At 39.8% G+C, this 14,154-nt stretch overlaps 1 protein-coding gene across 2 annotated transcripts in view; it reads right to left on the reverse strand.

The window, feature by feature from the left end:
- Window positions 1-14,154, reverse strand: part of VWF (von Willebrand factor) — a 202,473-nt gene that overhangs the window by 36,576 nt on the left and 151,743 nt on the right. For both annotated transcript variants that reach the window (XM_078155450.1, XM_020994141.2), the window contains exons 35-40: window positions 12,955-13,175; window positions 10,894-11,086; window positions 10,339-10,680; window positions 7,278-7,477; window positions 2,032-2,134; window positions 1,030-1,104 (exon numbers count right to left, since the gene is read on the reverse strand). In XM_078155450.1, coding sequence (XP_078011576.1) covers window positions 1,030-1,104; window positions 2,032-2,134; window positions 7,278-7,477; window positions 10,339-10,680; window positions 10,894-11,086; window positions 12,955-13,175 — 1,134 coding nt within the window. The remainder of the gene's footprint in view (window positions 1-1,029; window positions 1,105-2,031; window positions 2,135-7,277; window positions 7,478-10,338; window positions 10,681-10,893; window positions 11,087-12,954; window positions 13,176-14,154) is intronic.

Below are 14,154 nucleotides of genomic sequence, written 5' to 3' on the forward strand. Positions count from 1 at the left end.
TAATTTTCAAGTTCATAATAAAATAAAAATTTTAAGAAACCTAAAGGAAGAATGTTAGGTGGACCCCCTATGAAAGATATATGGAAAGAAATACTCAAGAGCTACATAGAAGGCATAGATGGATGAGGGGAGGTAGCATTAATAGGTGGGGGATTTGCAAAAATCTCTGAAAGGCATCAGCTCAATAAGAATAGTATTTTAAGGTTTAAAAGCACTTTGCTCATAAGTGCCTTGTGAAATAGGCAGAGCCAAGTTTAATAATTTCCTTTTATTCTGACATCAATCACATTAGCTATTACTCCCAGCTTTGTTTCACCCATAAAATTGATGAGGATGCCTTCTATGTCTTCACTGAAGTAAGTGACAACAGTGTTGAATAGACCTGAGCCCAGGGCAAAGAAACTGAATTTAAGATTCAGGTTAAAAACAAATCATTAATCAACAATCTTTGGGTATAGTTGTTAAAAGACCAGTAAATCCCTTTAATTGTGTAATTATATAATTCATATTCCACTGTTGTATCCATAAGGATATCATGAGGGACTTTTTGTTAAATGCATTGCTGATACTACATATGTTACATCTATAGCATTTCCTTCATCTAACAACTTAATATAGCTATCAAAAAAGGAAATGAAGTCAGTTTGTCATAATCTGTTCTTAGTGAACCCATAATGGTTCATGGTGATCACCACATTCTTTTCTAAATGTTCACCAACCATCTGTTTAATAATTAGTTCTAGAGGTTTGCTAGGGGTCAGGCTTACTGGACTATGCTTTCTAGATATCAGATTTGCCAGCCTATAGTTTCTATAATCAGCCTTTTTCTCCCTTTTTTAAAAATCAGAATAATATTTACCCACTTCCAGTCTTCTAGTTCCTTTGCCTTTCCCTGTAATTTCTCAAAGCATAGAGTCAGTGGCTTTGAAATTACACTCGTCAGTTATTTCAACACCTTGTCATATAATTTATTAGACTTAAACACAAAACCTCAGTGAATTTATGAGACATCATAAATTAGATACATACCACACTCATACTCTGGGCAGCACTGGTCTGGATTCTGATGCAAACGGGCTACTTCACAGGGACCACAGATGGTGGCTGTAGGCAAGGAGGTAAAGAAAGAATGTTAGAGAAAGAAAGAAAGAATGTTAGAGAGAAAGAAAGAAAGAAAAAAAAAAGAAAGAAAGAAAGAAAGAAAGAAAGAAAGAAAGAAAGAAAGAAAGAAAGAAAGAAAGAAAGAAAGAAAGAAAGAAAGAAAGAAAGAAAGAAAGAAAGAAAGAAAGAAAGAAAGAAAGAAAGAAAGAAAGAAAGAAAGAAAAGCCTGGCATAATTTAGAGAAGCTGTATGTTGGAACAGGGGATCAAAGGAAAAAAAGAAGTCTTTTTCAATGGACTTCTTGATAAATTCAATATATATTCCTCTAGCTAGAATAATTAGCCCTTAAAAGAAATATGGGGCCATGGGGCCAAGTCCCAGAGAAATCATTCAATAGAACTAATGACAAAGTAAATCTCCTCTTGTTCAGCTTTCCTAGGGCTCTGTATATGAGATGGGTGTGTTTGTTGTATATGAAGAGTGGTGTCCTCAGAATGTAGATTAAGGTAGCAATAAGTCAGCCAGTGGGCTGTGGAAACAATTCCTGCCTTCAAGGAATTCGCATTCTACTGGTCGAAATGGGCAAGGAAATGCAAAATATATGCATGCACAAAATAAACACACTGCAGCTTGGATGAGGGATTCCAGGTCTCTTGAAGGCATTGACCTATAAGAATATTTCACATTTCTACATAGCCTTTTAAGGTTTACAAAGCACTTTCCTCCCAAAGGCCCTGTGGGATAGGCAGAGCCAAGTTTAATGATCCCCTTTTAAAAAATGAGGCTCAGAGAGGCTGCCCAATGTCACACTGCTAGTCAGTGACAGAAGCAGGACTCCATCTTGTGACCCCTGAGCCTAGTCCTCTTTCCGGCCTACCATAGTACCCTAGCCTGCGGTGGTATAAAGAGGTAGCAGATGAGCGCACTCACATCTGGCTGTATGGCAAGGCTGGGAGGTGCAGTTGGTCTTCCGGTTGCTGAGACACATGCAGATCTGGCAGGGCTGACCAAAAGGCACCCATGTTTCCAGGTACTGCGTGACAAGTGAGAAGCAGTGAGATCCCTAAAGTACAGGTCTGACCCTGACACCCCACCACATATACTCAAAAAAAAGAAAAAAACCCAGTGGTTTCCTATTATCAGAATCAAATCAAACGCCTCTCTTTAGCATTTAAAGCTCATCATAATCAGGACCCTTCCTGTCTTACTCCATGGTCACATTAGTCTCTATTCACACATTCTATGATCCAGACATACTGTTCTACTTGTTCTTCCTCACATACAATCAAGGGTGTGGTGGTAAATGTTTAACAACCAGCCCTCTGCAAGCACATGACGGACTTTCAAGCTTAATCTTCATTAATAACATTTTCACCATCATTTTCTTAATTCTTGACAATCAACAAAACAATAAACGAAGTCTTTAATGTACTGTTCACCAATTTCTGAGACATACATATTCACACTGAAAATCTGACAATTGGCTGTCCCAAGCCTGTATTAGCTGGCTCCAGCATATCTCTGGATATAATACTCCATTTCCAGTTTTTAAACCTTTGCATTGACCATTCCATGCCTACAATGTTGTGTTCTCTCTCTCTCTCTCTCTCTCTCTCTCTCTCTCTCTCTCTCTCTCTCTCTCTCTCTCTCTCTCTCTCTCTCTCTCTCTCTCTCTTTCCCTTCCTTCTTCCCTCCCAATCGGTCTCTCCTTCCCTTCCTCTCTGACTCTGTCTCTTTCTCTCTCTCACACACACACACACACACACACACACACACACTTCCAAGAATACCTCTATTCCTTCAAAATGCCACCTTCTTCAGGAAGATGCTCCTGAAGGTCCCTTCTATTCCCCCCTCACCTACTGTTCATTTCTTCCCCTCCAAAATGATGTATCCTGCCTCCACCTATTTATGTACATGCCGTATCTCTCTTTAGAAAATAAACTCCTGAATGTTGGAGCTGTTTAATTTTTGTCTTGTAGCCACAACACTTAGCTGGTACATCTGTAGTAAGCAATTAACATATAGTGAGTTAAGGTTGGAAAGGCCATTTGGGGCTGACTTATGACTTGAATGCCAGGGCAAAGGACTTGGACTTTATCCAATATAGCAGGAAGCCATCAAAAATTTTTGAGCCAGGGAGTAATCTAATGAAAATGGTGCTGTAAGATTAATCTGACAGTGATTTAAAGCTTAAATTGTAAAAAGAAAAGGCTGGAGAAGGAGAGAACAGTTAAAGGGCTATTGTAGTAATACAGGCATGAGGTAGGGAGGGCCTGGACTAGACTAGGGACCGCAGGAATAGAAAGGAAGGGATCCATTTAAGAGTGATTACAAAGAACTGACAGGATTTGGTGACTGGATACAGACAGTGAGGAAGGACCTGAGGAGTGAGAAAGAAGAGTCAGAAATGATCTTCTCTACACTTGTGTTTTTCCAGCCAAAGGGGCACAATAAATTTCTAAAGTGACTAATAGGGATCCCATCTAGAGCACCAATGTGCTAGACAGTACTGGTAGCCAGGCCACAAAAGGCTAGATTCCCAAGACAGGTCAGCTCAGGCCACTTTCTTAATCCTCTTTTTACCCTCCCTCCTCACTTCTGAAATCTAACTCTGCTGTAAAAAGAAAACAAGCTAGAGTATTTTGGGGGGTGGGGGAGTGGGAATGAAAGATCCAAGTTAGGAAAAGTCAAGATAGCAAGGTTAAAAAAACACACAGGTAGATTTTTATCTTCCTGGACTAATTTAGGTAGCTCTTGTCTGGAGATGGTATGGAGCACATGTGCTCTGAAGTGCCTTGTGACACTAATTCTGATGAGCAAACTCTCCAACGTTCCATGTTGGAGTTATTGTTTGTCCTTTTTTTTTTTTTTTTTGGTTTTTAGTGAGGCAATTTGGATTAAGTGATTTGCCCAAGGTCACACAGCTAATAAGTGTCAAGTATCTAAGGCCAGATTTGGACTCAGGTCCTCCTGACACCAAAGCCAGAGCTCTAACCATTGCATCACCTAGCTGCCCCTTGTCCTTCTTTCTTGAGCATGACCATGGCATTAGGAAGGTGATGCCATGACTTGCAAGTGAATCGGATTTAAGTGAGAGAGGGCTGTGCAAAGTCACCAACCTCACTTTCTCCTCTGGAGCCATCTGGGTCCAGTGACAAGGTATAGATCAGGAAGACTGGAGATAGCTCTGGATGCAGTGAGAGACCTTGGCCTTTTCCCCATGTTGGGATAAAACCTTGCTGGAGACTGACAGCTTCCATCCCTCAAATGAGCCAGCAGATGGCACTCATGTACCAATCACAGAAAGGCCCCTGGCTCAGGAAACATAGCCCTGATCTCAAGTTCACAGGATCAAGCAGCAAGCATTTGTTAAGTGCCTACTATACCTAGGTGCTCGGAGTATAGATACCCCCAAAATGATCACCTCATCTCTCAAGGAAGGAGCTTACATTCTGTAGGGATAGCTAGATAGATGACTGTGTAGACAGGCACACAGACAGGCAGGCAGACAGGCAGATAGAAAGATTGATTGATATTGATATATGATAGGTCAGATCATTGATAGAGGATAGATTAGATAGATAATTGATAGGTGATAGATTGATAGGAGATACATATGCATACATATGTATGCATGCACATACATTAATACATACATAATAAATATTTTAAAACCTAATGGCTCTGATAGAAAAATAAAATCAATAAGCCTACATTGATAGGAAATATCTTTATTATGATCAGTAAAAAAAATGAGGCCAATTCTACCATTTCAAATTCATGGAAAAAGAAACCTCAGTTCAGCTTGAATCATAGGATTTCAAAGTTTGAAAAGACCTTCATGGTCACCTAGTCCAACCAGTAATTGAAAAAACTTCCCTCTATAATGTATTTATTACGTAGCCAGCCCGTCTTTACTTGAAAACCTCACATAAGAGGGACAGGGATAAAAAGGGTTTGCATGACCTCCCCAGGCAGTCCATTCCACCTTTAGAAGGCTTTAATTATGAGGAAGTTTTTGTTTGTCTTAAGCCTAAATTTGCCCTTTTGCAGTTTTCAACCATCACTCTTAGTTCTGACCTCGTGAGAAGTCTAATTTCTCTCCTATATTCCAGCTATCCTGTCTTCTTAATCTTCTCCATGCTAATAATCTCCAGTTCTTGAACCATTCTTCCTATAAGATGGTCTTAAGACCCATTGCCCTTCTAGATTTGGAACTAAATGAAAAACCAGACCCAAAGAATAGGAATTAATGAGTAAAGGAGGTCTTTAGTGAAGCACTCTGAGGATCTGTCCTTGGTCTCCACAGTTGTTCAACATTTCTATCAAAGCTTAAAAAATGGCATGCTTGGCAATTTGTCAGATGACACAGAGCTTAAAGAAACAGCTAATACATTCAAACTCAATTCAACAAGCCTTTATTAAGCACTGGAATAGAAAGATAAAGTGAAAATGAAAAAAAAACAGTGCCTGCCCTCAGGGAGCTTACATTCTTCTGGGGTGATACAACATGTATACAGGTAAATAAATACAAGATAATTTAAGAAGGGAGAGAACATTAATAACTAGAAGGATCAGGAAGAGAAGGTGGTACCTGAGTTGAACCTTAAAGGAAGCTAAAAATTCTAAAGAGTGGAACAGTGTCAAAAACTGTCAAGACTGATGAGGTCTGAGAAAAGGTCACCAGATTTAACAATTTAGCATTTGTAATCTTGGAGTGGGTAGGTAGCTTCAGTCTAATGACAGAGTCAGAAGTTAGATTTCAAGTAGATGAAAAGTGAGTGCTAAGAAATTTGAGCATATAATGAGTAAATAGTTTTTCCAGGAGTTTCTCTATGAATAAGAAGTGAGATATGGCAAGACATTTAGTTAAAACATAGTGACTGCCACCTCTCCCTTCTTCTCTCCTTGTTCTTCTCCAAAATTCCCCAAAATTTCTACCACAGTGCATGAAGAACCTCATGTTAATTTCCTGTCTTCCCAAGATTCTATTCTTCACCATAGATACTAAGGAATCTATGGGAGAGTGTTTATATTATTACAGTGTGACATAATTTGTTTTTCATGCTTTTGCCATAATAGATTAGAATATAGAATATCATTTATTTTGCCTTATTAAGTAAATTACTATATTTTAGATCATTAATCACTTTGGTCTTCCTCCTTCAAACACTCTCCAGATTACTGATGAAGTATTCATTATTATCACCTTGGTAGTCCTGGAGTCTCTAACTCTCTTAATGTGACCTATGATTGCGTTGGCTTTGTTGACTGTCATTACATTGTGTTAACTCATATTAAATCTGAAATCCACTAAAATCTCTAGATCTTTTTCAGACAAATTGTAGTCTAGCACCATCCCTCCTCCACACCAAAACACAGATATCACACTTGTGAAGTATAAAACGTTACATTATCTTATTATATTTAGTCGAATGTTTTAGAATTCTCACTCTGTCATCCATTATGTTGACTCTTCTTCCCAGCTTTTTATCATCTACCATCTGACAGGCATGCCATCTCTACTTCTATATGAATCATTGATAAGAATATTAAATAGCATAGGGTCAAGCCCAGATCCCTGACCTCTTGCATTACAGAACTCCTTTGGAGTTGACATTCATCCATTGATGACTTTTCTTTGGATCTAGCCTTTTAAACAGTTCTGAATCCATCTAATTATATAACCATTTAGCCCACTTTCATTTTGTCCATATGGAGAGAGTGAGAGATTTTGTCAAATAATTTGCTAAAAATCTAGGTAAATTATATTGACAGGAGTCCCTTAGCATACCAGTCTAGTCCAAAAAGAAAATGAGTTTAGTTTGACACAACCAGTTTTCATCAAAGCCATGCTGACTCTGTAATCACTGCTTTCTGTCTGGGAGTTCACTAACCATCTCTTTAAGCATATATTCTAAAATCTTTCCAGGAATCAAAATCAAGATCACAGCCCCATAGTTTGCTGACTTCCTTTTTGTTTTTTAATTGGTACACTTCCCAGTTCTGCAGTACTACTCCAGTCTTCATTCTCTCTCAAAAAGAGGGGGAAGGAATAGAGGAATGGTTTTAAAGCTGCCAGAGATGGGAAAGATCAATCAGCAACATGAGATTCTCCCTATTGAGTCCAAGAGACAGGTGAAAAAAGCCTAATTAAGATCATAAGCTCTTACCTCATGATGGACCCCATCTTCAGTGATGCACTGCGTACAGGCTTCCTTGGGGACACAGCTCCCCTCTAGCATCACCTGCCCAGGAGGACAGAAGCAGCCTTCTGAGGGATGGTCCACACATGTGCTTGAGTTACCATCACAACTCTGGGGGCAGACCTGCTGGCAGTGATGATACACCATGGAGTGTGGGCACTTCATAGCTATGGAAAGGCATTAAAATTCTCAATAAGACATCAATTCAATTATCCACATGAAATATCAATAACAATGACTCTCTTATTAATAACAATAAATCATGTTTATATAGCACTTTGGGGTTTACTAAGCATTTTCCTCATAATAACACCAGTACTGTTTGTCCCCATGTTACAGATGAAGAAACTGAGACTCAGAAAGGTACTTGCCCTGAGTCACAAAGCTAGTAAGCCAAAATACATGGAAAATACAGAATAACAGATCATCTCGGTGGCACATATATTTTCCTTAAGAAAATGTTTACTTATGTTGAATATGAATGTGATTAATATTCTACAATTCTTATAAAATAATGAATCTTTAGTTACAAAGATCAAGCTTGGAAGAAGCAAAAAACGCTGTCTAGTTTCCCCATTAGGTCACATGCTCAACTCTTCACCAGATCTCTGTGTGCTGGGAATTAACTTCCAGAGAAGGTTGCAAGTGGGGTTAATTTCAAAAGGTTTCTCTGCCTACACAGTAAATACTTAAGACAGCCATACACTATATAGTAAGGAGACACTATCAAATCACCCCGAAACCAGTATTTGCATTCTGAATGTGCCAGTAGATTGAGTTGATACTATTAACATCAACATAGCATCAAAGACATCTAGAAGGAGCCTTAAAGATCATTCTGTCCTTTGATTCCCAACTAATTTGACCACAGAATAACGCTGGGTTTAAAACACATTGATGAAATCTATAAATGCTGATTCATGGGGCCTGGTATGGAGAATCCTAAGAAGCAAATTCTGAAGCAAAATAAAGAAATTAAATGCCATTTTCATAATCAAAAAATACTACATGAAGTATATTTTTGAAACGTACCTAATTTCACATTTAATTTTTTTTTTGAGAGGGGATTAGCAGCAGTTTAACAGAAGTCCCCTAGCATCAGAGTAATTTTGCATATTTTGCCAAACATCAGAGATGAATAGCTAGCTTAGTTTGGGAAACAATGATCTAGTCTAAGCCCATCACTTTACAGAGGACGAAATTGAAGTCTAAAGAAATGAACTAGGGGCAGCTAGGTTGCACAGTGGATAGAGCACTGGCCCTGGATTCAGGAGGACCTGAGTTCAAATCCGGCCTCAGACACATAAAAACACTTACTAGCTGTGTGACCCTGGGCAAGTTACTTAAAACTCCATTGCCTGGCCAAAAAAAAAAAAAAAAAAAATGAACTAATTTGCCCAAGGTCACATGGCTAGTTAACAGAGCCAGACCTAGAACCTAAGTCTCCTGACTCAGCCTAGAACTCTCCTCTGTAATCTTATCCTTATTTTATCTTCCTTAAATGACTGGTAACTAGGTGAGTTGTTGACTAGAATTATGATTAACCTTTGACACAACAGGAAACTGAGACACAGTGATTAAAGAATTTACACAAAGTCAGCAAACCTAGAACGCAGAACTCTTTAGACAATACAACCTCTATAAGTAAAGAACCTATACAAAGTGGAGGGGAATGGTCTAATGGAACCTAAATTGTCTTCTTCCTATCCCACCCAGTAATTGATTTTTCTAGGAATTTCACTTGTGAAAGGTCTCTCATATAGAGAGCGAGGATAGACCATCTTAATTAATATTGCCCATAGAAATAAGAGATTTTAAAAGTCATTTAAGTAGAAAGAGGAACACAGAAACAATTCCACATACATACAACTAAAAAAACTTCATGAGGTTAAAATAAGCAAAGAAAAAAAGAATAAAGGTGTCCAGGATTGGACTTGATAAAATAGGGTAGGTTCATTAATTGTTACCTGTAATTGCACTTCTAGATAATTGTAATGTAACTAAGAGATTTCTATCATAATAAAACATAGTTCAACTGTACTAGGCCAATGTATAAATATATGCTTAGAACAGATAAATCTAATTCCTAAAAACAACAACAATAATAAAAACAATATTTTACATTTAGTAGAACTGAGATATCTGTGATCTCAGTTCATCCTCATAGCAGTCTAGAGGTCATGCAAGACCATGTTTACTTACATTGAATATGAATGTGTTTAATATTCTATACTTCACATAAAGTAATGAATCTTTAGTTAAAATATTTAGTTAAAAATAAGTACCAGGGGGCAGCTAGGTGGCACAGTGGATAGAACACCAGCCCTGAAGTCAGGAGGACCTGAGTTCAAATCTGGCCTCAGACCAAACATTTGACACTTACTAGCTGTGTGACCCTGGGCAAGTCACTTAATCCTAATTGCCTTAAAAATAAATAAATAAATAAATAAATAAGTGCCGGTCATGCAAGAAGGCAATTTTGTGTAGTGAAGAGTACTTGATATGGAATCAAAAGACCTGGATTTGAATTCTACCACCTGCTAGCCACAAGCTCTCATTATCTCTCTGAGCCTCAGTATTCTCATCTATAAAATAAGTATAATAATATTTGCATTACCTAAACCTCAGAGTGGCTGTGAAGAAATCATCTTATATACCATGGAGGCAGATAGGTGGCACATAGATCACTGGACCTGACATCAGGAAGACCTGAGTTCAAATCTGGTCTCAGACACTTACAGCTATGTGACCCTGGGCAAGTCAGTTAACATTTGTTTGCCTCAGTTTTCTCATGTGTAAAATGGGAATAATAGCACCTACCTCCCAGTGTTGTTGTGAGGATCAAATGAGATAATAATTGTAAAGCACTTAGCACAGTGCCTGGCACATAGTAAGCACTATATAAATGTTAGCGTTGTTATTATATAAGCATGAGCTTGTTCAGAGCAAGCTGTTCCCAGCATACAGATATGAGGTACAGAAAGGTGAAGTGATTTTCCCAAGTTGACAAAAGGGAACTTTGACTCACCACAGAAGTCTGTCGTCCTCCAGTTGACACAGACTCCATGCGTCCGGCACAGGTGGGCATAGGAGGAAATCACCTCGCACACTTGCTCCTGCTGACAGCTGTTCTGTTGGCAAATGGCATAAAATGTGGCCGGAGCAAGAACTTGATGGCACTCGGCAAACATGGAGGAAATGAGGACCTGGCACTGGGAGCCTCCAGAGTCCAGACACTGTTGCTCTGGGATGGGTTCGCATGTGGTTCCAGGCTGCTGGACTGTCCACTCCTGAATGAGCCTGCTGTGGTCTGTGGTGACTGTGCCATCCCTCAGCATGAAGTCATTGGCCCCGTTCTCATCACAAATCCCTGAAGGAAAAGAATGGGAAAGGATTGTACCAGCTTCGCATAAACACAGCCGCCGATTGGGGACCCCTGAATTCTTCATCTCCATTATGTTCAGAATAGATTTTCCTACTGTCTCCAGGTCTGTAAGGGGCTAAAAGTCCAGGAAAGCAGATGGATAAAGGTCATAGGTTAAAAGCTCACAGATTAAAATGACAAATAAACAAAGTCTCTCACCACAGAGTCCATAGGTTTTGGAGGCAAGGGTCTTGGGGCTGAGTTGCAGCTGAAATTCGTTGTTCTGTGGTGTGAATGTGAAGACGTGGTTCAAGTGTGTGAACCTGATCTCGTGCATGATGGCCCCATAGTTGCTGACTTCCATATTTTTATCTACATAGGGAACCGGAACCAATCTCCCATTCACAGTCACCTGCACAGGTAAGGAAAAAAGACAACAATCACACTTATGCAGCATTTTCAGGATTGCAAAGTGCTTTTCTCACAACCCTTTGGAGGAGATAATGCAAGTCTTTTTTTGTTTGTTTTTTGCTAGGCAATGGAGTTAAGTGACTTGCCCAGGGTCACACGGCTAGTAAGTGTTATGTGTCTGAGGCGGGATTTGAACTCAGGCCCTCCTGACTCTATGGCCGTTGCTCTATCCACTGCGCCACCTAGCTGCCCCTGCAAGTCTTTTTTATCTCCATTTCATAGATGGAAATACCGAGTCACAGAAAGAAGGAGTGACTTGCCCAATGCTTGCAAACTAAGAGAATAGATCTTGGATTTGAACACACGTTCCCAACTCCAAGTTCAATGTGCTTTCCATTAAACAATGGTCCCTCTTCAAAACGTATCAACCAGTAAGGATCCTGTCAGAGCTTGATGCCACAAAAGAACCTGGGTCTTCTCTCCTTGTTGCACTTAACTTAAAATCCTAATACTTACCAGCGACAACTAATGGGACAGACTTTGAAGATGTGAAGCATGCTACCTGAAAGGAAATGGACTGAAATATTGAGCGGAATGTGAAGCAAGGCATTTCCACCCATATGCTTGATTTTAAACAGAGTGGAGACAAGCTCCCTCAGAGAAAGTTGGGAAAAATTCTTCTGATTCTTGGTGACTACAGAGAATTTCCAAGTATGGAGCAACCCAGGAAAAATGCCTCAATACTATCTGGCATCACCAAATATTTCTCTTCTAATAATAATAACAATAGCTAGCATGTCTATAGAGCTTTAAGGCATGAAAAGCATTTCACATGTGCTAATTCATTTAATGCTTACAACAACCCTATGAGTTAGGTACTATTATTACCCCTATTTTACTGATGAAGAAATTGAGGCAGTCAGAAGTTAAGTGGCCTGGCATATAATACGTGTTTAAAAATATTGATTGATTGATTGATTGAATTGCTCTGGGTCACTCAGCTAGTAAAGTATCTGAGGTAGGATTTGAACTCAGACCTTCGTGATTCCCATTCCCATGCTCTATTCACAGCTCCACTTATAGTTTATTGGGACACAATAAGAAATAAAATGGTTCAACCCAAGAAGCATGGATGGAAGCTAGAGGGGGAGGAGCATGAGGACAGCCTGGGAAGAGAAAGGACATTGAGATTCAGCAGTGCTGGAAGTGTTAGTTATATCAGCCACATGTATCCCTCAAATCTGTGTCTCTTTAGTCGTTTACTCAGCAGCTAGATGGAACAGTGGATAGAGTGCTGGGCCTGGAGTTAGAGAGACTCATCTTTCAATTGATGAGTTCAAATCTGGCCTCAGCCACTTACTAGATGTGTGATCCTGGACAAGTCACTTAACCCTATTTGCCTCAGTTTCCTCATCTGTAAAATGATCTGGAGAAGGAAATGGTGAACCATTCCAGTAACTCTGCCAAGAAAACTTGAAATGAGGTCAAAAAGAGGTGGACACAGCTGAAAAAACTGAACACAACACCCCTGTCTATCCCCCAAGGGATGAATATTTTAATTGAACAATAGCAAAGTAGTTTACTTTGTGTGTTCCCATGCTTCTCACTGATATTGTAGGTGCTTATGGGAGAGTGTACCCCAGGTTTTTGGGGGGTTGTCTTGTTACTACACTTCATGTTATGTAGTTCACTAAATACCCTTCCTTAGGAGAGGGGAGTGAAGCATGAGAGAAAAACATTTTGCCAGGCATGCAGGCTAGAGAGGCCCCAGTAAACACGTCGTCAGCACAACCCATCTGGTCAAGCTCAGCTGGGGTTTTCAGAGCCTCTTCCGCTGCCCTGACCCACAGGCTTCCTTCCATCCCTCACCTCCATGTCACTGTGGAGCTGGATGGACAGGCCCTTGTGTTTCACTTCTATGGACTTCATGCAGGTGAGCTTCATCCCGGGGTTACAGAGCCCATTGTGAAGGTTGATCTCCACATCTTGCTCTTTGCTGTCAAACAGGACATAGGAACAGCTGCCTGTCAGCTTGAAATCCTGGCCATCAAAGGTCACAATGTGCCGGGTTGAGCTTCCCATGCATAGGCCTAGGCAGAATGAGAGGGAAGAAAAGTAATGAGATTAATGGAATTATTGGAGTACCTCACACATGCCCGGTATGAAAAGATGAGTAAGTCTGCACTTGGAGTCAAAGGCCTTCTGTTTGGGACCTGGTTCTCCTAATTACTACTTATGTGACCTTGAGTAAATTATTTACATCTCTAAATCTCAGTTCTTCATCTATAAATAATAGGTTGGACTGTTGTCATTCAGTCATTTTTCAGTCATATTTAATTCTTTGTGACCCCATTTGGGGTTTTCTTGGCAAGTGGTTTGCCATTTTCTTCTCCAGCTCATTTTACAGATGAGGAAACTGAGGCAAACAGGGTTAAGTGACTTACCCAAAGTCACATAGCTAGTAAGGGTCTGAGGCTAGATTTGAACCCAGGAAGATGAATCTTCCTGACTCCAGGCCCAGAACTCTATCCATTCACTGCGCCACCTAGTTGCCTACAGGTTGGACTGGTTGAGATCTAAAAATCTCTTCCAGTTCTAAATTTGATGACCTCAAGTTCTAAGGCCCTGTGTGCTATCTACATGGAGTGTGTCATCAAATCACTCATGCTCCTACAACATGTGATATGGGTAAATAGAACATCAGAGATCATTTAGTCCAAATTCTTCATTATACAGATGAGGAAACTGAGGACCAGAGAAGATAAGGTCCCACAGTTAATTAGTGGCATCCTAAGCCTGATTAAAGGGTTTCCATGGCCCTTAAAGACTTTTTGAAGCCAGGTTAGAAAACTGAGTATACTGCTAAAGAGAAGTATATTTCATTACTCACCTCCTCCAAATTAAAACGTGCAAAGTGAACAATTCACTCTATAGGGATGCCTTGGCTTAAGAAACAAAGTCAGGTTCCAGAGGTATCATGGATCATTGACATTATAAGTAAGCATGAGCTCATTCTGAAGAGAGCTCACCAAATGACAAATGTATTATACTAGCTGCCAGATGACTCAT

The sequence above is a fragment of the Phascolarctos cinereus genome, unplaced genomic scaffold (genome assembly GCF_003287225.1).
Source record: "Phascolarctos cinereus isolate Bilbo 61053 unplaced genomic scaffold, phaCin_HiC Scaffold_1;HRSCAF=81, whole genome shotgun sequence".
NCBI classification, from domain to species: Eukaryota; Metazoa; Chordata; class Mammalia; order Diprotodontia; family Phascolarctidae; genus Phascolarctos; species Phascolarctos cinereus.